The 20,429-nt window shown below is 35.1% G+C and overlaps 3 protein-coding genes across 3 annotated transcripts in view; 1 reads left to right on the top strand and 2 right to left on the bottom strand.

The window, feature by feature from the left end:
- Positions 1-20,429, bottom strand: part of LOC133330011 (ATP-binding cassette subfamily G member 4) — a 160,676-nt gene that overhangs the window by 37,266 nt on the left and 102,981 nt on the right. The gene's annotated exons all lie outside the window — the stretch shown is intronic.
- LOC133330028 (bromodomain-containing protein 7) lies at positions 2,451-5,689 on the bottom strand. The gene is made up of 6 exons (XM_061538488.1): positions 5,615-5,689; positions 4,813-5,505; positions 4,661-4,701; positions 2,889-4,599; positions 2,742-2,823; positions 2,451-2,624 (listed from the first exon to the last, which is right to left on the bottom strand). The coding sequence occupies exons 1-6, from the start codon at positions 5,670-5,672 to the stop codon at positions 2,459-2,461; spliced, it is 2,751 nt and encodes a 916-aa protein (XP_061394472.1). The 5' UTR covers positions 5,673-5,689; the 3' UTR covers positions 2,451-2,458.
- LOC133330021 (uncharacterized) lies at positions 10,714-19,690 on the top strand. The gene is made up of 9 exons (XM_061538481.1): positions 10,714-10,758; positions 10,828-11,226; positions 11,282-11,547; positions 12,959-13,091; positions 13,157-13,628; positions 13,682-14,347; positions 14,401-14,874; positions 16,183-16,430; positions 16,493-19,690. Exons 1-9 carry the CDS (start codon positions 10,714-10,716, stop codon positions 19,688-19,690), a joined length of 5,901 nt encoding a protein of 1,966 aa, XP_061394465.1.

Below are 20,429 nucleotides of genomic sequence, written 5' to 3' on the forward strand. Positions count from 1 at the left end.
ATTCCACGCCTTGATTAGGCCTTGAAAAAATACTTAAATAATTCCACGCCTTGATTAGGCCATGAAAAAAATACTTAAATAATTCCACGCCTTGATTAGGCCATAAAAAAATACTTAAACAATTCCACGACTTGATTAGGCCATGAAAAAAATATTCTTTTAAAAATCCACGCCTCATATATGCCTTAAAAATATTCTTTTAAAAATCCACGCCTCATATAGGACTTAAACAAATATTCTTTAAAAAATCCACGCCTCATATATGCCTTAAAAATATTCTTTTAAAAATCCACGCCTCATATATGACTTAAACAAATATTCTTTAAAAAATCCACGCCTCATATATGCCTTAAAAATATTCTTTTAAAAATCCACGCCTCATATAGGACTTAAACAAATATTCTTTAAAAAATCCACGCCTCATATATGCCTTAAAAATATTCTTTTAAAAATCCACGCCTCATATAGGACTTAAACAAATATTCTTTAAAAAATCCACGCCTCATATATGCCTTAAAAATATTCTTTTAAAAATCCACGCCTCATATAGGACTTAAACAAATATTCTTTAAAAAATCCACGACTTGTGTAGGTCCCTGAAAAAATATTCTTTAAAAAATCCACGCCTTGTGTAGGTCCCAAAAAAATATTCTTTAAAAAATCCACGCCTTGTGTAGGTCCCTAAAAAAATATTCTTTAAAAAATCCACGCCTTGTGTAGGTCCCTGAAAAAATATTCTTTAAAAAATCCACGACTTGTGTAGGTCCCTGAAAAAATATTCTTTAAAAAATCCACGCCTTGTGTAGGTCCCTGAAAAAATATTCTTTAAAAAATCCACGCCTTGTGTAGGTCCCTGAAAAAATATTCTTTAAAAAATCCACGCCTTGTGTAGGTCCCTGAAAAAATATTCTTTAAAAAATCCACGACTTGTGTAGGTCCCTGAAAAAATATTCTTTAAAAAATCCACGACTTGTGTAGGTCCCTGAAAAAATATTCTTTTAAAAATCCACGCCTTGTGTAGGTCCATGAAAAAATATTCTTTAAAAATCCACGGCTTGTGTAGGTCCCTGAATAAATATTCTTTTAAAAATTCACGCCTCATAAAGGCATTGAAAAAATATTCTTTTAAAAATCTACGCCTTGCTTAGGCCTTGAAATAATATTCTTTTAAAAATCCACGCCTTGCTTAGGCCTTGAAAAAATATTCTTTTAAAAATCCACGCCTTGCTTAGGCCTTGAAAAAATATTCTTTAAAAAATCCACGCCTTGCTTAGGCCTTGAAAACATAATCTTTTAAAAATCCACGACTTGCTTAGGCCTTGAAAAATAATCTTTAAAAAATACACGCTTTGCTTAGGCCTTAAAAGAATATTCTTTAAAAAATCTATGTTTTGTGTAGGTCCCTAAAAAAATATTCTTTAAAAAATCCACGCCTGGTGTAGGTCCTTAAAAAATATTCTTTAAAAAATCCACGCCTTGTGTAGGTCCCTTGTGTAGGTCCCTGAAAAAATATTCTTTAAAAAATCCACGCCTTGTGTAGGTCCCTGAAAAAATATTCCATAAAAAATCCACGACTTGTGTAGGTCCCAGAAAAAATATTCTTTAAAAAATCCACGCCTTGTGTAGGTCCCTGAAAAAATATTCTTTTAAAAATCCACGCCTTGTGTAGGTCCCTGAAAAAAAATTCTTTAAAAAATCCACGCCTTGTGTAGGTCCCTGAAAAAATATTCTTTAAAAAATCCACGCCTTGTGTAGGTCCCTGAAAAAATATTCTTTAAAAAATCCACGCCTTAAAAAAAATATTCTTTAAAAAATCCACGCCTTAAAAAAAATATTCTTTAAAAAATCCACGCCTTGTGCAGGTCCCTGAAAAAATATTCTTTAAAAAATCCACGCCTTGTGCAGGTCCCTGAAAAAATATTCTTTAAAAAATCCACGCCTTGGTCTTGAATATATACTCCTCCAAAAAATCCACTCTAATGGGTTTCACACTTCCATGGTTCCTGGGAAATATAATATTTATCAAACACTTTTGCCTTTTAATATTTTCATAATATATTTACATATTTATTTGTTTGTTTTTGTTTTTCAATTTATATAATAAATACAAATTTTGTTATTCCAAAAGAATAGGCGAGTGATGGAATTATTGTTAATTATTTGAAAAAAAGAATCGAAATATATTAATGAGGTAAAAATAAAAACATAATCCATTGAAATGCTTAATATTGGAAGATTTTAAAAAGAAAACTAAAATTAAAACATGAATTAGCGGCAGTGAAATAGAAGCTAATTAAAAACCAATACACAAAATTACAAACTAAACAGACAATATCAGAAAAATAACTACATAAATTAATAAGAGAAAAAAAAACTAAACATAGAAAAAAGGTGGAAACCATGTGCTTGGAATATAGAGTAACTTGTTACCATATACGCACACAACGATGACAACATTTCAATTCATAAGTAATTGAGCCATTAAATTGTTATCATCTACATTGGATGATGAAGAGGCAGCATGTAGACCCGGACCACTTTCTAAAAATTCACGTAATTCATTTTCCAAATCACCACTGGTGTTGGCACCCACATCTTCATCAATGTCCATGGACAGAGCATTTGATAAATTGTGTTGATCCAGATTGTTGCCACTCGCCGAGCTGTTGCTAGTTGCTGCTGTATTGGACGGTTGAGATTGTTGTTGCTGCTGCTGGTTTGTGTTGGTGGCGTTAAAGCTTAGGGGCGGTAATGATACCGGTTGCTGCAAAATGGCGGGTACAGGAATACGTTGCTGTGGCTCGGGAGGTGGTGGTAAACCAACTGTGAGCAGAAACAAATAATTAATTTAAATCTCTAAAATTATTTTTAAATCAATAGAAACATACCATATGACATGCCCATTGCCCTACGCAAGGCATATGGATCTGCCACCGCCGAGGGTGGTAATTTCTTTACCGCCTCCGTTAGATGCTGGCTAACTTGATGCGCCAATTGTGTCTCCTCCTGTGATGGCTGTTGCACCAAACCCAAATGATGCGGCAATGGCTGTGACAACCTTTCATGTTGGGTATTCTTTAGCTTATCAATTAAATTTAGATTATTGCTAAGATGCTCCTGCAATCTTCGTGTCAATTCGAAATTTTTCATTTCCTTTTCAATATCATTTAAGAATGTTGTATCAATACCCAGATCCTGCAGTGTCCGCAAACGATTAAAATCAATTCGAGTATTTTTATATTTTTCATATTCCTGCTCAATCTGGGCCCGAGAATCATGTGGCGAGGGCGATGAGCTACTACCCAACAATAGGGGTCCGGCATTTGTGAAACATTTGAGGGCTTCTTGTTGTTCATAGTTTTGTACTTGTAGATCGTATAGATCTTGCATGCATTTGGAATGTTCGCCATTGGTTAGAGCATCCAAGAGGCCATTTGCCAACATTGTGGCATACGACGAATCTTTGGTAAATTGTAGAATACTTTCAGCATATTCAGTACTTAGAGCATCACCATAAGTTTCCATAACCAATTGGGTTTCATCTTTGTTGAGGGTGGAGAAACGTGAATCGAATGTGGGGGCGAAGGAGGAGAAGGGTCCATAGTTGAGGGGTTTCACTAGCTTTGCTTCGTTGCGCTTATCTTCACGATAACCTTGTACTTGACCAGAACCTTGTTTAAGTTTACCAACCAAATCGCCAAGACACACCACCTTTTCGGGACCCTCATTTTCATCTTTGATGAGAAAGTTGAGCGAAGTGGTGCCATCTTTATTTTGCCTTAAGAAACCCATTTTATGGGCCTTCTCCTTGGCTGATAAGCGTTTTTTGGCTGCTTGTGCTGCTCCCTGCACCTGGGCCAATATCTCTTCGGAGGTTAAATCATCAACGTAGGGCTCAAACCGCGTTTTGGGTTCATTAGCCAATCGTATGGCCTTTCGTTTTTCCTCCTCCTCAATTTGCGCCTGGGTCATTGGCTCTTCGGCACATGTGGAGGCACCCTCATCAGCCGAATCGATCATACCATGATGATCGAATCCAGCAAAATCTCCACTATGGTGGATCAAATCAAAGCCCAATTCCTTGGCGGTTAGATCCCGTAAATAACCAGAGGTGGGTTTAAGACTTCGCATTAAATTATCCGGCGAAAGATGTTTCATGCCAACTTGGAGTAATCGCTTGGCAGCCTTATGATAGACAGTGTCGACACGATTGTAACGTATGGCATTATCACACATTAAGCGGAAATCCTCTGTGAATTCCTGTAGGGTACTGTATTCATTATCATCGATTTTTTGACGCATTGTAGAGAAATCCATGGGTCGTGATATAACCTTCGAATATCCTGGGGCAATATCATCTGTAACTGGCCAGGCAAAAAATTGATGTGGATCACGTTTCTCCAGGCCGCGTAGTAGGTGCTCTAATAGTTTATTCAATGAGGTTTTTTGTTGTTTCATTTTAAGGACACAGCTTCGTGGTTCACGACCCGATTCACTTGATGAGCTGGGTGTGCGTGGACCCTCCAGCATTTTGGGTGTCAAATTCGAGCCACCTGGTGTTGTGTCCGAGGCGAAAGGTGAAAATGAGGGTATTGTGAGCTGCGAAAAAAGGAATAGTTAGAAATTCTTCTCCATAAAATTGAAAAATGTATTTACTCACCTCCGACAATGGCTTAGTTGGACTAATACCACCCACCATACTACTATTACCCGCACCGATGGGACTGGCAGCAACAGTTGGTGTTGCCGCCGCACTTGACGGCCCAGCATTACTTTCTCCCTCCGCCATTGCGCTAGCTGCCACATTTCCCACCGATGTTGTGCTCTGCATTGTCGACGATGCTGCCGAATCTTGCGACACCTCATCCACCAATTTCATTGGCACTATGGGTTTCGAAACCGGTCTACTGGCCGGTGAATTCTCCGTTGTAATACCCGCATAGAGCAGCACATTTTCCGGCAGTGGCTGTGATGTCTCATCATCCATAAAACTAAAACCATCCTGACTACTATCACCGTCTGCCATTACCGACGACGAAGGCATTAGATTTGAAGGCGGCCCTGCCGCACCCAATTTAGGGCTGCGTTGCTGTGACAAACTGAACGAAGTTGCCGGCAATGATTGTGAATCTTGATTGGCAATTAATGTCAAATCTTCGGTACGTTCCATAGATGAAGCATCCCGCCGGGGACTTTCGTCGACTGCATGCCTTTCGCCCTTATCACGTTTCTTCTCCTTGTGATGTTTGTGTTTCTTCTCACGATCTTTCTTCTTCTTCTTTTTCTTCGACTTCTTATGTTTTTCTCGATGTTCCTCGAAATCTTCCATACCCAAGGGACTGCTACACATTGCCTCAGCTGCTGTCGGCGGACCGGCTACGGTGGATGTAATAATATCTGCACATCCACTACCACCGCCATATTCGGGAGTATTATTGGGGCCAACTTTCAGAATTAACTTTAGGCCTCTTTGTAAATTAGCAGGATCATTGCTGTGGCTATATTCTGCAAATGGAAACAATAACAACAACAATTATAATATTCTTACATTTGTTGGCATTTTACCGCTGCTGCGGCGGCGGCAAAATTTGCTACCGTGTTCTGTGTTACTGACCTTCATATTTCTCCCTTCGTTCCAACTTGTGTTTCTTGTGCTTTTTGGAGGAACCCATTTTGTAGCTTCTCTGTTCGGCTTATTTTCCTATTTTACACACACCAATTTTCTCTTCAATTCCTTTGAAATTGAAAGAAAGAAAATCTTTTGCTGTTTGTTTCACAAGCAAGCACTGGAAATGATGCCAAACAAGCTAGGGTATCATAGGTCGATTATTTACTAATCGATTAATCGACTCCTTTTCGAGTATTAGTAAAACCGATTTAATTAGAAATTATTTTCGAATTGTAGGAAAATCAATTAATTTTATAATTGTTGTTGTAATTATCCGATCAAGGCAAAGACTAGTTAACGTTTTTTTATAGTGTGCCGGCTGGCGGCAAATATTTGTATTTAGGGATGCGTAGGTCGATTATCAACTTATCGATAAGTAAAATTCGTCAACTACACTTGTGATACAGCCCTGTTATTGTTTGTGCTTAAGCATTGTTGTCGTTGTAGCGTTATTTGTGTGAAATATTTGTAAAAAATCGCCATTTATAATTTACTAAAACAATAAATAAATAATGTTTCAAAAGTGTGTCGAAAATATGACATTATTGGTTCAAAGGTTTTAAATTTATAAAGGAAAATAAACCATGAAATATGTTCAGGTATATATTAATATACGATTCATTGTACAATTATTCAAGGTATAGCAACTTATAAATATTATTTTTATCATATTGTGGCTTGTAATCCCAAAGTCGTTTACAAAATGTGTGACAGCGTGTGTGATGTTTTGAAAACTATAGAAAAATGTATTCTGAAATCCATTTGCTTAAAGATGAATTTTAGAACATTGGTAAGAAGAAATATATGATTTGTGAATGAATAAATATGTAATTCATATTCCCAAATCGTTTTTGAAAAGAAACACTGGCATTCCATTTATTTTTGGCGTTTTATGGTAAAATATTACAAGTACGTAAAATGAACAGAACGACTTGTTGCATTTGTTCTTATTAATTCTGACATTAAAGCCCAGATACCCTACCTTTTATAATTTTACCATGCTTTTAGGTCCAATACTCAATGTAATATTGGGCCTGTTCCCGTACCTCAAGAATCTACTACTTTTTCTAATTATTATTATTAATTTATTTACTTCAAAGCTAAGCCTAGATGCATCTGGCACTTAACAAAGTTTAACAAAAAGCCATATATCTCTTAATGCAGATTTACAATCATGGACAGCTCTAGAATTTGTAGTCCACGATCTGATTGCTTAAAGTGCCGCTTGACTTTCGACAATTATAGTCGACAGTACCGAGTCACTACTACACAAGCGGCTGAAGATTTCTGATCGCATTTAAAGCAGAAAGGGAAGTTCTTCTAGCACCGTATTTAAGACATGGACAAGAAGAAGTCATTATTTGTTGGTGAAAACAGGCTTGTATTTGAAACTATCTCGAATTAGCATAGGATTTCGAGTAAATCGCGATATGGATTGGATAAAATTGTGTATGGTAAATAGAGGTAATTTGAGTTCGATTTAACAATTAAATCGAGATAATGTAAATTATAACCATAAACGCTATCGTCTAAAAAACTCTAGTCTAAATTTTCTGACATGGCATAATTAGTCCTGATTTATATTAGGCGAGTTTACTTGCGGCAATTTTTATCGTTCTCTTTTGAACTTGCTTCATGCGTCTATACAAGGCAATTCGGTTTCCAAAATATTTTTTATTTGTTGTTTTTTCACATTTAAATATATATAAAATGTCGGTACGAGCAGTTTTTTTTTCATTTCTATACCCCTTGCCCCTCTCTCCTACAAACAAAGACTTGCCGCAACTAAAACTCGCCTAATCTAAATTGAGACTTACAGAAGGTAGTCTCATTTGAGAAATTAATAATAGGTGTGTCTGGTTACTTTGCCAGTAACATTTACTCAGTAAGTTCTAGTTCAGAGAGTAAGCCGTTTTTACTCTCTTTGCGATAATACTGAGAAAAGTAAACAGACAACATTTAGTAAGATTCAGGAAATAAACAGCTGAGTCAAGAAAACATTTTTATTTTATTTTTTTTTGGTATGGTCGTGGATCAAGTTAAAATTCGGTATAAGTAGAGCTATAGCCCCTGATAACAACGATATAATTATTTTCTGCCGGAATCCTATGCTTCCTGATATATTGGCTTCCACAGCTCCGTTGGGGTCAATGTATTTTCAATTTCTTTCAAAATAGATTATGACAATATGTGCATCATTTTGATGCTGCTGTGGCCGTAAATACAATTACATACATATTTTACAGCAAAATTCGTTAGTATATTTAAATACTTAATAGTAAAATAGTAATAATAAAGGCAATTCTGTGTCGAAAACGGCTTTGGCATCTGTACATAGGAAAAGTCGTGTAGTCCATAACCACTAAAACTTTTTCAAAAATCTTGTTGATGTAGATCAGAACAATACCGTCAGCCTATATTTTTTGGATGAAAGTTAATTTCGAAACAAAAATAAACCTATGTTACCCATAGAATTCAATTATTAATATTCATACTAATATTGATAAGGGAATTATTTTTTCCACTTTCTAGATATTTGTATTACGCGAATTATCAAATGTTTTTATATGATTTTTTCTGTCAAAGTCATATATGGGGACATTAGGGCAATGGATGCAATTTTAACTTTTGAGCATCAGTAACTTGATAAATGTAGTAGACTTGACGCATAGGGATACGATACCGAATATTTTTCGTCGCAAATTTCATATTATTGAATCTCATGAATTGTTGTGCAAATCTCTCAAATCTTCAACATGTTGAAATTTTTGTTTCAAATTTGTGTTTAGTATATATTTTCTGAAACTGACAAATGTGTGTATGTATTCTTTTACATACATATATGGTCTGTTCCCGTACTCCAAGAATCTACTACTTTTTATTTCGATAACGACTTTTCCTTTATGATATCGAAGAAAATAGTAAAATCTAGTAGATTCTTGCAGTACGGGAGCAGACCAATAATGTTTGTCAAAAGCACTTTGACTATGAAGGGTTGTCAAAATAAAAAAAATGTTGATCATATGTGAGCATGAGATACCTTATTTATTGTATCATGACTTAACCCAATTTGACTCAATTATGTTCACTTGCGCCTAAAAACAAACTACACTTTTTTTATTTATTTAGCACAGATCTGAATCATCAGTGAACAAAACAAAACAACAATTTTAAATGGAGGGCATTTGCTTTAAATTAAAATCTAATATTGCATCCAAAATTGATTATAAATCATTTGCTATGCTATGTTTACATTAAAGTCATGAATTTGTATACAAATGGTTCGTTTATACGAATTAAAGACATTTTAAAAGAGATTTAAATTGTGCACTTAGTCGTTAGGTTTTACTGTAGCAAAGGAGCATTTAAATATTTTGATATATAAATTATTAGACAGCTACAAAAATATAAAAAATAAATAAATCTATTTCGTTATCAAAATTTTCTGTGAAAATTAATAAACAAAAATACAAAAAATTTAATAAAAATGGATCGATTAGATTTATCTAAAATAGTCGATAAACAAATACAGCGTTATTCGAAGTCGGACTATTTTAAATTAAAATATATAAAGGACAAACATAATGAGACCTCATTCCACAGGAAGCCGAAAGTGTCCGAGCACACCAATCCCTTTATTCAAGGGAAAATAAATGGAATTTTTGCACATGTCTATAATCAGCTAAAAGGTAAGCGGATAATGAGCCCTTTAATTAAATAATTTAATAAAAATATACACAACTTGACTTCCAGAAACTAAAACCAAGCCGTCATATATTAAACCACAGCTAAGGAAGTTCAATAAATACGAAATGGCAGTTTCCGTCAAACCCAATCCAACTGCAATTAAAGATCCAACAAAAAGTGCTGAAAAGACTACAAAGAAACCATCAACCATACCACGTTTGAAGGCTCTTTGCAATCAAAAAGAAAAGAAACGGCTTCACTGTTCGGTACCACCGGACGAAAATGCTAATAGTTATATAAGTCAAAAGCGATTAACCGATCTTAAACAGAAGAATGAGCTATACAGCTCAATGTTAGAAGATCAGCGGCAAATACAACAAGATCTCCGGATGATAACCCAAGAAACTTCCAGTGTGCGTAACAACCTGAAGGCATTTCGGGGACGTTTGGATGCTTCAATAAAGATATTAGCGCAAAATAAAACTGTTAAGAAACTAAATTTATTAGATGCACCGAAATAAATTGAATATATATTAAGAATTTTATAAAAACGTTCCACATAAGCGTGGATTTTTTAATAAATATTGTCTGAAGGTCCCGCAGTGGCGTGGATTTTTTACAGAATATTTTCTAAAGGTCCAAAAGAGGTATGGATTGTTTAAAGAATATTTTCAGAAGATGACAAAGAATATTTTCAGAAGATGCCAAAAAGGCGTGGATTTTTTTAAGAATATTTTCAGAAGATGCCAAGAAGGTGTGGATTTTTTAAAGAATATTTTCAGAAGATGCCAAAGAGTCGTGGATTTTTTAAAGAATATTTTCAGAAGATGCCAAAAAAAGCGTGGATTTTTTAAAGAATATTTTCAGAAGATGCCAAAAAAAGCGTGGATTTTTTAAAGAATATTTTTCAGAAGATGCCAAAAAGGCGAGGATTTTTTAAAGAATATTCTCAGAAGATGCCAAAAAGGCGAGGATTTTTTAAAGAATATTCTCAGAAGATGCCAAAAAGGCGTGGATTTTTTAAAGAATATTTTCAGAAGATGCCAAAAAGGCGTGGATTTTTTAAAGAATATTTTCAGAAGATGCCAAGAAGGTGTGGATTTTTTAAAGAATATTTTTGAGAAGATGCCAAAGAATATTTTGGCGTTCATTTTAAATGTGTTCTACTGTTCTTTCGCTCTATTCTACTGTCAAAATGAAATAGTCTTCTAAAATAACAACAAAAATACCGTTAACTTACTAACAGTGGAATTGAAGATATGCAAATCATGTAACACTCAGACCACGAATAGAGGAGATAAACATTAAAAAAATTAACAAATGTATTAGTAAATAATAAAAATAATATATCAGCTATAATGGTCCTGATAAATTGTTATTTAATTTTCCTGATCATTCAAAATGTAAGTGATACAATATTCCGATATTTCAAAAATATTTCACATTTATTTTTTATGTTATTTTTTCTCTAGTGTTATGCCGAAATCCTACAACAACATCCACTGCCACCACTGCATCCATTTAGACCGGTCTGGTTTTCAGAACCACCGCCACCACCTCCGCCATGTCCACTGCATGCCTTTCCACTGATAAAACATATAGAGCAGGGTCCTCCTCCAGCACCACATGTCGTAGAAGAGGTAAAACCTCCTCAGAAGTCCACTCCAATTGATTTCAAAAAACCCTTTTTGGATATCGAAATCGAAGTTGAACGGAATATTTATGTTGTGCAAGATCCCATAGCAGGAGGTATTTTCATTCTCCACGGCCATGAATTATTTCAAATGTTTTTGGGCCATGAAGATAAACGTATCAGTTTAATGGGCTATTTGGGGGGAAATGTTGAAATTACGGAACCTTTGGGTGCCGAGGTAAGGACCTAAGGGGGAAATGAGAATATAAATTAATATTCCTTGTTTGTTCCAGATTATATCCTGGAAAGGATACTATTTATTGGCTGTGGTCTTGGATGAATATTTGGAGATATATCAGATACCAAAGGTCATTATTGAAAATCGTGCAAAATTGTTGAAGAAATCTCAACAGAATATGGGAGAGTCTCCGGTTTTCGAAGCTGTTCAACAATTAACGTTACATGGGCGATTTCAAAAACAATTTTTAATTTCCACGGAGGATAATGAAATTATGCTGATTGCCTCAACAACATCAACAAAACTTAATGGGAAAATTAGGTAAATATTCTTTAAAAAATCCACGCCTCTTTTAGGCCTTCCAAAAAATATTCTTCAAAAAATCCACGTCTCTTTTAGGCCTTCCAAAAAATATTCTTTAAAAAATCCACGCCTCTTTTAGGCCTTCCAAAAAAAATATTCTTTAAAAAATCCACGCCTCTTTTAAGCCTTCCAAAAAATATTCTTTAAAAAATCCACGCCTCTTTTAGGCCTTCCAAAAAATATTCTTTAAAAAATCCACGCCTCTTTTAGGCCTTCCAAAAAATATTCTTTAAAAAATCCACGCCTCTTTTAGGCCTTCCAAAAAATATTCTTTAAAAAATCCACGCCTCTTTTAGGCCTTCCAAAAAATATTCTTTAAAAAATCCATCTTCTTTAAAAAATCCACGCCTCTCTGTTAGGCCTTGAAAAAAGTCTTCTTTAAAAAATCCACGCCTCTTTTAGGCCTTCCAAAAAAAAAAAAATCTTTAAAAAATCCACGCCTTTTTTAGGCCTTCCAAAAAAATATTCTTTAAAAAATCCACGCCTCTTTTAGGCCTTCCAAAAAAAATATTCTTTAAAAAATCCACGCCTTTTTTAGGCCTTCCAAAAAAAATATTCTTTAAAAAATCCACGCCTCTTTTAGGCCTTCAAAAAAAAAAAAAATTTTAAAAAAATCCACGCCTCTTTTAGGCCTTCCAAAAAATATTCTTTAAAAAATCCACGCCTCTTTTAGGCCTTCCAAAAAATATTCTTTAAAAAATCCACGCCTCTTTTAGGCCTTCCAAAAAATATTCGTTAAAAAATCCACGTCTCTTTTAGGTCTTCCAAAAAAAAAAATCTTTAAAAAGTCCACGCCTTTTTTAGGCCTTCAAAAAAATATTCTTTAAAAAATCCACGCCTCTTTTAGGCCTTCCAAAAAATATTCTTTAAAAACTCCACGCCTCTTTTAGGCCTTCCAAAAAATATTCTTTAAAAAATCCACGCCTCTTTTAGGCCTTCCAAAAATATTCTTCGAAAAAATCCACGCCTCTTTTAGGCCTTGCAAAAAATATTCTTCGAAAAAATCCACGCCTCTTTTAGGCCTTGCAAAAAATATTCTTTAAAAAATCCACGCCTCTTTTAGGCATTCCAAAAAAATATTCTTTAAAAAATCCACGCCTCTTTTAGGTCTTCCAAAAAATATTCGTTAAAAAATCCACGCCTCTTTTAGGTCTTCCAAAAAAAATTCTTTAAAAAATCCACGCCTCTTTTAGGCCTTCCAAAAAATATTCTTTAAAAAATCCACGCCTCTTTTAGGCCTTCCAAAAAATATTCTTTAAAAAATCCACGCCTCTTTTATGCCTTCCAAAAAATATTCTTCGAAAAAATCCACGCCTCTTTTAGGCCTTGCAAAAAATATTCTTTAAAAATTCCGTATTTTTATTTTCAGAACCTTTAAATGGAAGGAGGATAGTTTTGAATCAATCCAGGAAATTACCACACCCTTATTAAACCTGATAAATGGTATTGGCTCTCAAAGAAAATATCTTATTACTGGCAGGTCCATTAAACAGCAAACCAAGGTAAGAAGTCCCATCGAAGACATACATCCTAAATTACTCATAACTACCTCATACCCTCCCTTTAGACGATGATCAATATTTATGAAATCGAACCGACTTTCTTGCAACTAAAATTGAGACAAACCTTAATGGTGGATTCTCAAGTGGTTCACAGCGCAACGTTCCAGGGCCACAACCTAATTTTGATGTGTTCCAAAAAACCTCCCAAATGTTTTAAATATTACCAAAATCGCAATGGAGATTTTGAAATCTCCAAACAGGGTTCGCCGGAAAAGTTACCCTTTGACCATTTCAAGTCGAATGCGGATTTCATATTGTCCTCGTATCAAAATCGCGTTATGATATTCACCGATCATTATTTAGATTGTTATGGAAGTTTCACCTCGGATATAGAGACAATTTCGGGATTGATGGCCTACAAGGGACCTCGTGGAGAAAGGTATATTTTGTTGTTGTTTAAAACACCATTTAAATTGTTGCTGCGAACCGTGGAAATTGAGTTGGGTGAAAAATTCCGAATGCCTCGGGCCAGTGGAGGTAAGTACTTAAACCTTCTTCATATTTTCAAAAGTTATCATTTTTATTCTCAGAAAATGAACCCAGACAACTACTGGTATCCCTGACGGAACAGCTCAGAAGTTTCCTACCCGAACGTAGAGAAAATATATTCCGAGATTTCTTTAATCCACAGCGACGAACGAACTCCGAGCCGAATATCTATCAACGAATCTCGGATATGTTTTCATCCTCCGCAAGAAGTGAACAAGCGGAAGAGAGGTCGTCAAACCCTATTACGGATATTTTGAATCGTTTCACACGAGTGAGGGGTTCAAGACCAAGACAGCAGCAAAGAGCTGGTTCTATACCCAGTATTATTAGGGATATGATGGGCATGGTACAGCAGTCAAGTCCAAGAGAAAGGACACAATCTTCAGGTGGTTCCATTAGTAATTTATTTCGTTCAATAACTGGTGCCATTAGACCCAGAAGGACGGCGCAAATGGCCAGACCTCTCAGCTGGAATTCGGGGAAGGTTAAGAAAATAGAAATTCTCAATCCGAAGTTAAGAAGTCCTCAAGAGATAATGGCCAGAGTTCAGGAAATCAAAGACACATATTTACAGGGCAAAGGAATTCTGCGAGAAACACGAGCCGATAACAAAGGTCCCTTATCGATAACATTGGATGTGGGGAAACATATCAAAGCGAAGAAGGTGAAGGTGCAGAATTTAATCTATTCGGGAGAGGTTATGAAAGGTAAAAAAGAATCCTATATCAATCAAACATAAAATAAACCATTTTTCCTCCAGGCTTTTTTCACAACAAGACCTCCCACACACTTCGTATAGAGCCGAGGATCAAAACCCAACAGCTAAATGTTACCGAAATTGTGCAACCCTCAAATGTCAGGGGTACACGACAATTTGTGCCAGATTTATATTATGGACTAACACCATCGATTCGTGCAAAACATTTGCGAGTCGAGGCAATAAATGGTGTTCCGTGGTCGGAATTTTATGAATCGATATTTTTGAAAAATCGTGATGCAGAAATCCAGGGGAATTTGGTATTTGAATCGGCGATGGTGGAGGTTCAACATTTAAAAACCACAAAACTGAATCATTTTGTGGTGGATCAGCTTTTCAATATGCGACAGCCTCAGGTTGTAAATTCTCAAATTTCGATATCGAGATTTTTTGTGCGAGAACTGGAAGCTGAGACTGTGAACGGCTTGAAATTTGAGGAAGATATTGTCTTCAGCGGTAGAGATGTCTATGTGGAAAGTAAGTTTTTTGAAAAAGAGATATATACTCGGGGTCCAAAAGAGGCGTGGATTTTTTAAAGTACATTTTCTCAGGATCCCAAAAGAGGCGTGGATATTTTAAAGTGGCCTGTTAGAGAGGCGTGGATTTTTTAAAGAGGCCTGTTAGAGAGGCGTGGATTTTTTAAATTTGCGGGTCCCAAAAGAGGCGTGGATTTTTTAAAGTACATTTTCTCAGGATCCCAAAAGAGGCGTGGATTTTTTAAAGTACATTTTCTCAGGATCCCAAAAGAGGCGTGGATTTTTTAAAGTACATTTTCTCAGGATCCCAAAAGAGGCGTGGATTTTTTAAAGTACATTTTCTCAGGATCCCAAAAGAGGCGTGGATTTTTTAAAGTACATTTTCTCAGGATCCCAAAAGAGGCGTGGATTTTTTAAAGTACATTTTCTCAGGATCCCAAAAGAGGCGTGGATTTTTTAAAGTACATTTTCTCAGGATCCCAAAAGAGGCGTGGGTCATTTTCTCAGGATCCCAAAAGAGGCGTGGATTTTTTAAAGTACATTTTCTCAGGATCCCAAAAGAGGCGTGGATTTTTTAAAGTACATTTTCTCAGGATCCCAAAAGAGGCGTGGATTTTTTAAAGTACATTTTCTCAGGATCCCAAAAGAGGCGTGGATTTTTTAAAGTACATTTTCTCAGGATCCCAAAAGAGGCGTGGATATTTTAAAGTAAATTTTCTCAGGGTCCCAAAAGAGGCGTGGATTTTTTATAGAAAAATTTCAAAGGACCAAAAGAGGCGTGGATTTTTTAAAGTACATTTTCTCAGGATCCCAAAAGAGGCGTGGATTTTTTAAAGTACATTTTCTCAGGATCCCAAAAGAGGCGTGGATTTTTTAAAGTACATTTTCTCAGGATCCCAAAAGAGGCGTGGATTTTTTAAAGTACATTTTCTCAGGATCCCAAAAGAGGCGTGGATATTTTAAAGTAGATTTTTTAAATAAAAATTGTTAGAGCATTCAAAAGACCTAATTTTTTAGAAAATATTTTTTGGGGTCCTTAAGAGGTCTGGATTTTTAAAGAATATATTTGGGATCTTTAAGAGGCCTGGATTTTTAAGGAATATGTTTTGGGTTTCTTAAGAGGCCTGGATTTTTTAAAGTAGATTTTCTCAGGGTTCCAAAAGAGCCGTGGATTTTTTTAAGCTGATTTTTTCAAGGTCCCAAAAGAGGGATGGATTTTTTAAGGAATATTTTCTCAGGGTCCCAAAAGACGCATGGATTTTTTAAGAAATTTTTTCTAAAGCTCTTCGATTTTTTTCCTCTTTTTTAGCTCCCGTTACCATGCACCACTTGAGCATATCCGGCGACCTAATTGTAGCGGATAAAAAAATCGAACGCCAAAATCCCGATGAAATGGAATTTAAACAATTCTATACAAAAAAGGTGATAATTAATGGAACTTTGGTATTGGCGAATGTAAGGCGGGACAAGAAGAACGAAAGTAAAATCATTATTGGCGGGGAAGAATTCAACGAAGAGGCAATTAGGGAAAATTATTTATTGAGGAGCGAGGAACAGGTAAAGAAGCTCCCCAGGTGTTTTAAAAATAAATCGAAAATAATTTTGAACTCTTTTTTTAGAATTTCAAATTTCCAGTAATATTTGATAATGGTAAAGTGGTGGCGCCCAACTTGCAGACAAGTTATTTAAATGATCACCTCACCGAGGAACATTTGTTGGTGAATAAGGTAAATGCCTCGAAGCCTTTGCTGTTGGTTTTTATGAAAGCTGAGGTACCCGGTGATGTTGTGTGCCGTGATTATAAATCCAAATTGGCTGAGATTGCGGAGAATATTATACGGCCAGGAGATGTGGCTTTGTTGGTGGGGAAGAAACACTTCAGCGCACCCTTGGCCACAGATGAATTGGTGACCTCGAAGCTAAATGAAATTCCCGTTGATGATTTGGTATTTAAACCGGAATTGGTAACCGCTGTGAAATTTCAAGATCTCAAGGTCTTCCAAAAAATTATTGTGCGTAATCCTTGCTTTGTCGAAAAGGGTATTGAGGCAATGAATTTGAATAATTTACCCTTGGAAGATTTGCTGAATTATGATTATCATATGGATTATATATCGGTCTCGTATACCCTAATGGCTTCGAATATTGTGTTCCATAAAATCAATGGCATACCCTTCGATGATTTCTTTACGAAGTTGAATGTTGAAAAAGATCAGCTGATTTTGCGTAAGGACCTAATTGTGGAGGGTAATGTGTTGTTTGCGGAACCCTTGGAATTGAAATATATTAACGAATTGGAATGGAATACGTATGTTGGGAATTTGGTGCGTAGTCATGAATCAGCTGTTATCGAGGGGAACATATGTTTTGTGTCCGATTTAATTATACAAGAAGAGCTATCCGCCGCTGAGGTTAATAATTACGATTTACAAAATATTTTCAATAATATTTTGCTTAAAAGTAAACCTCAGCTTATAACGGGTCAGTACACCTTTAATAATGTGCAATTATCGAATGTGGATGTGTTATCGATAAATAACAAGGATGTCAGAGAGTTTGTTTATTTGTCTAAGGAACATACGGAATTTAAGGGTGATATTGTGGCGCCCAAGGTTGTGGTGAGGGGCAATTTAAAAGCTCCGCTGAAGGAGAATTTTAATTTTGTAAATCTATCCCAAAAACTGGAGAATATTAGCAAAAGAAAATGGCGTAATGTAAAGGTTATGAAACATTTGAAATGGAGCGCAATGCGATCGATAATGATAAATACCGATTATGAGTTATTGCGATATTTATATAAATATGCCGTGAAATCTAATCAGGATCAGGTTATAAGTGGTAATGTTAAATTGGTGTATCCAATTATCGATAACATGAAAACACGTTTGGCATTTCCCACAAATGTGGATTTGGAATTTATCGATAAAGATGCTTTGGATAGGAATGCCAATGAAAGCCAAACTATAAACGGTATGAAGTCATTCCTGCAGCCAGTTTTTATGGAACAAATGGTGGCCTTGGGAAATATTAATTCTCATATGGTAAATAATATCGATATTTTATTGTTGAATACTTCGCTATATCGTTTATCGAGTAAATTGCCCTTAAAAGGGCCTTTAAAGTTTGCGGAACCTTTAAATATAGGCCATATGTCTCTTAGGGGCTTATTAAATGGCATAAACACCTCGGGTATTTTTGAATTGAAGAATAACCACACCCTACCCCCCATAATGGCCAAACAATTATTTATCGATAACAGTGTTTGGCTAAAGAAAATCAATCACATGGATATGGAATATTTTTTGGAACAAAGAATACCTCTGCACGGTCCCGCATTGGAGGTATTTGGTTTTTTGACATTTGAAAATTTAATTATTAAAAATGCAGCTCTGTTGCAAAGTATCAACGGCATTGCTATCGATAATATGGTTTTTCGCCATAGTCCACATTTACAAACCATCACGGGTCATAAAAGTGTCAGTGCCTATTTGGAGTTGGCTGGTCCAGCTCATATTATGCATTTAAATGGTAAAGATTTAATGGAAATTTATCGTAACTCTTTGTTCCGGAATCGTAATTATCAATTCGATAATTTAGTTATCGATAGGGTGACATTTGAAAAAGGGGTGAACATTTTAAATCCCCAAAGCAAACAGAGGTCATTTGATGACACCAACAATACAAATTTCGAAGTAGAAGTTGATTTCCAAGACTTTTTAAAAGTTATCGATAACAAATTGCAGATCAATTCCGGAGATATTTTGTATTTAGATTATGATATAAAAACGCATATCAAATGGCAAAAATCGAATGACACAGAGAACAAAGAAGGGGATATTTTAAAAGAAATTTCCCGCCTGTCCTGTTGTGAAAAGGAATTTTTAAAAATCTCCCTTCCCCCGAAGGGGAAACATGAAATACATTTAGAAAACATAACCTCAAATTGTTTATCGGCCTATCAAAATAATGTGGCTGTAAAGGTGGAAAATTATTGCAAATTAAAATATGGTAAAGTGAAATCGAAAATAACAATAAGTGCTGCCAAATTATTTAAAGTTTTTGGCATGAAACGATATGTAGAATCGATAAATATTATGTCAACCAAAACGATAAATCCCCCACAAGAAGAATTTATCATTCTACATGGTCTGGATTTACCCAGTCGTAAACGTAACGAAGTGCGTATATTTAAAATCGATTATCGCAATAATACCATCAACGATTGGCAGGGGTTGATCACAAATATTGGAGATCAGCTGATGGTTTTTCACACCTACCAGAAAACACTCTTACTCACAAATGGTCGGGTTAATAATCATCCCGCCTTGACGATATATCATTTTGATGAAACTCCACAGAAGTTTAAATTTCAGCAAATTATCGATGGTGATTATGATATTATCGAAATATTAGAATTTAATAATCGTACATCACATCAGCTGATACTTAGCTGTCAAAAATGTCATAAAATTTATATTTATGAACCCTCAGCCGGAGAAAATTCTTTCCATTATCAAATATTCCAAATTTTGTCACTGAAATCTCCAATTTTCAAAGCCTTTACATTTACGATAAAAACCGATAATTATCTTATGGTTATATTAGATGGTCAAGATAAGTCATATTATCATTTGTACAAATATTCATATATTCAGGGATGGGTCCATAAAACTTATGGGTATTATCCCAACATACAGATGGCAATACCAATAATCGATAATCGTTTAGAAATTGCAGGAAATTCCGATAATTTAGCTTTAATGATTCTATGTAACATCGATAATTGTCATTTAGTGAATGCTGTGGTGAGAAGATAATTATTAAAAATAAAAATGATTTGTTTATGTTATTTATTGTATATAAAAATAAAATATTTTTTAAGTTATTATCTATAAATTATTGTAAAATGTTATTTAAAAAATATAATTAATAAAAATTGGTAATAATTTATTTAAACAAATTGAAAGAAGAATATTTTGGAAGACTTAAAAGAGGCGTGGATATTTTAATCGAATATTTTTTTAAGGCCTAAACAAGGCGTGGATATTTTAAACGAAAAGTTTTTCAAAGCCTAAACAAGGTGTGAATTTTTTTAAACGAATATTTTTTCATGCCCTAATCAAGGCGTGGATTTTTTAAACGAATATTTTTTCAAGCCCTAAACAAGGCGTGGATTTTTTAAACGAATATTTTTTTAAGCTCTAAACAAGGCGTGGATTTTTTAAACGAATATTTTTTCAAGCTCTAAACAAGGCGTGGGTGGCGTAGGGGACGATAGATTCCAAGCAACGGCTCCGATTGGCTTTAATATGGCGAAGTCCAGGCTTATCATATTTCATCTCAATTGTGGACACTTCTTTCATCTCAATTGTGGACACTGACCTGGGCTGGCGTAAGTAAATCAGATGATTACGCCATGTATTATAGCTGCCATGAAACGTGACATGATTTTGGATGCGGATTTATGGTTAACAGGAGATGAGCGTAGATGAGCGAATTGCTATAATCCCTATAAAAGCGTAGTTCTTATACATCAGTCTCATATGCGCCCATGCT

Source organism: Musca vetustissima, unplaced genomic scaffold, assembly GCF_032173495.1.
Source record: "Musca vetustissima isolate MV318-11 ecotype Yass unplaced genomic scaffold, APGP_CSIRO_Mvet_v1 utg2798, whole genome shotgun sequence".
NCBI classification, from domain to species: domain Eukaryota; kingdom Metazoa; phylum Arthropoda; class Insecta; order Diptera; family Muscidae; genus Musca; species Musca vetustissima.

Excerpts from the sequence above, each read along its gene's own strand:
- LOC133330021 (XM_061538481.1), top strand. The coding sequence starts at position 10,714 with ATGGTCCTGATAAATTGTTATTTAATTTTCCTGATCATTCAAAAT. Across the intron at positions 11,227-11,281 it reads CGGAACCTTTGGGTGCCGAG|ATTATATCCTGGAAAGGATA; the intron begins GTAAGGACCTAA and ends TGTTTGTTCCAG. Across the intron at positions 13,092-13,156 it reads CCATTAAACAGCAAACCAAG|ACGATGATCAATATTTATGA; the intron begins GTAAGAAGTCCC and ends CCCTCCCTTTAG.
- LOC133330028 (XM_061538488.1), bottom strand. The coding sequence starts at position 5,672 with ATGGGTTCCTCCAAAAAGCACAAGAAACACAAGTTGGAACGAAGGGAG. Across the intron at positions 4,702-4,812 it reads AATGCAGAGCACAACATCGG|GTATGGTGGGTGGTATTAGT; the intron begins TGGGAAATGTGG and ends CGGGTAATAGTA. Across the intron at positions 2,625-2,741 it reads CCGGTATCATTACCGCCCCT|AAATGCTCTGTCCATGGACA; the intron begins AAGCTTTAACGC and ends ACACAATTTATC.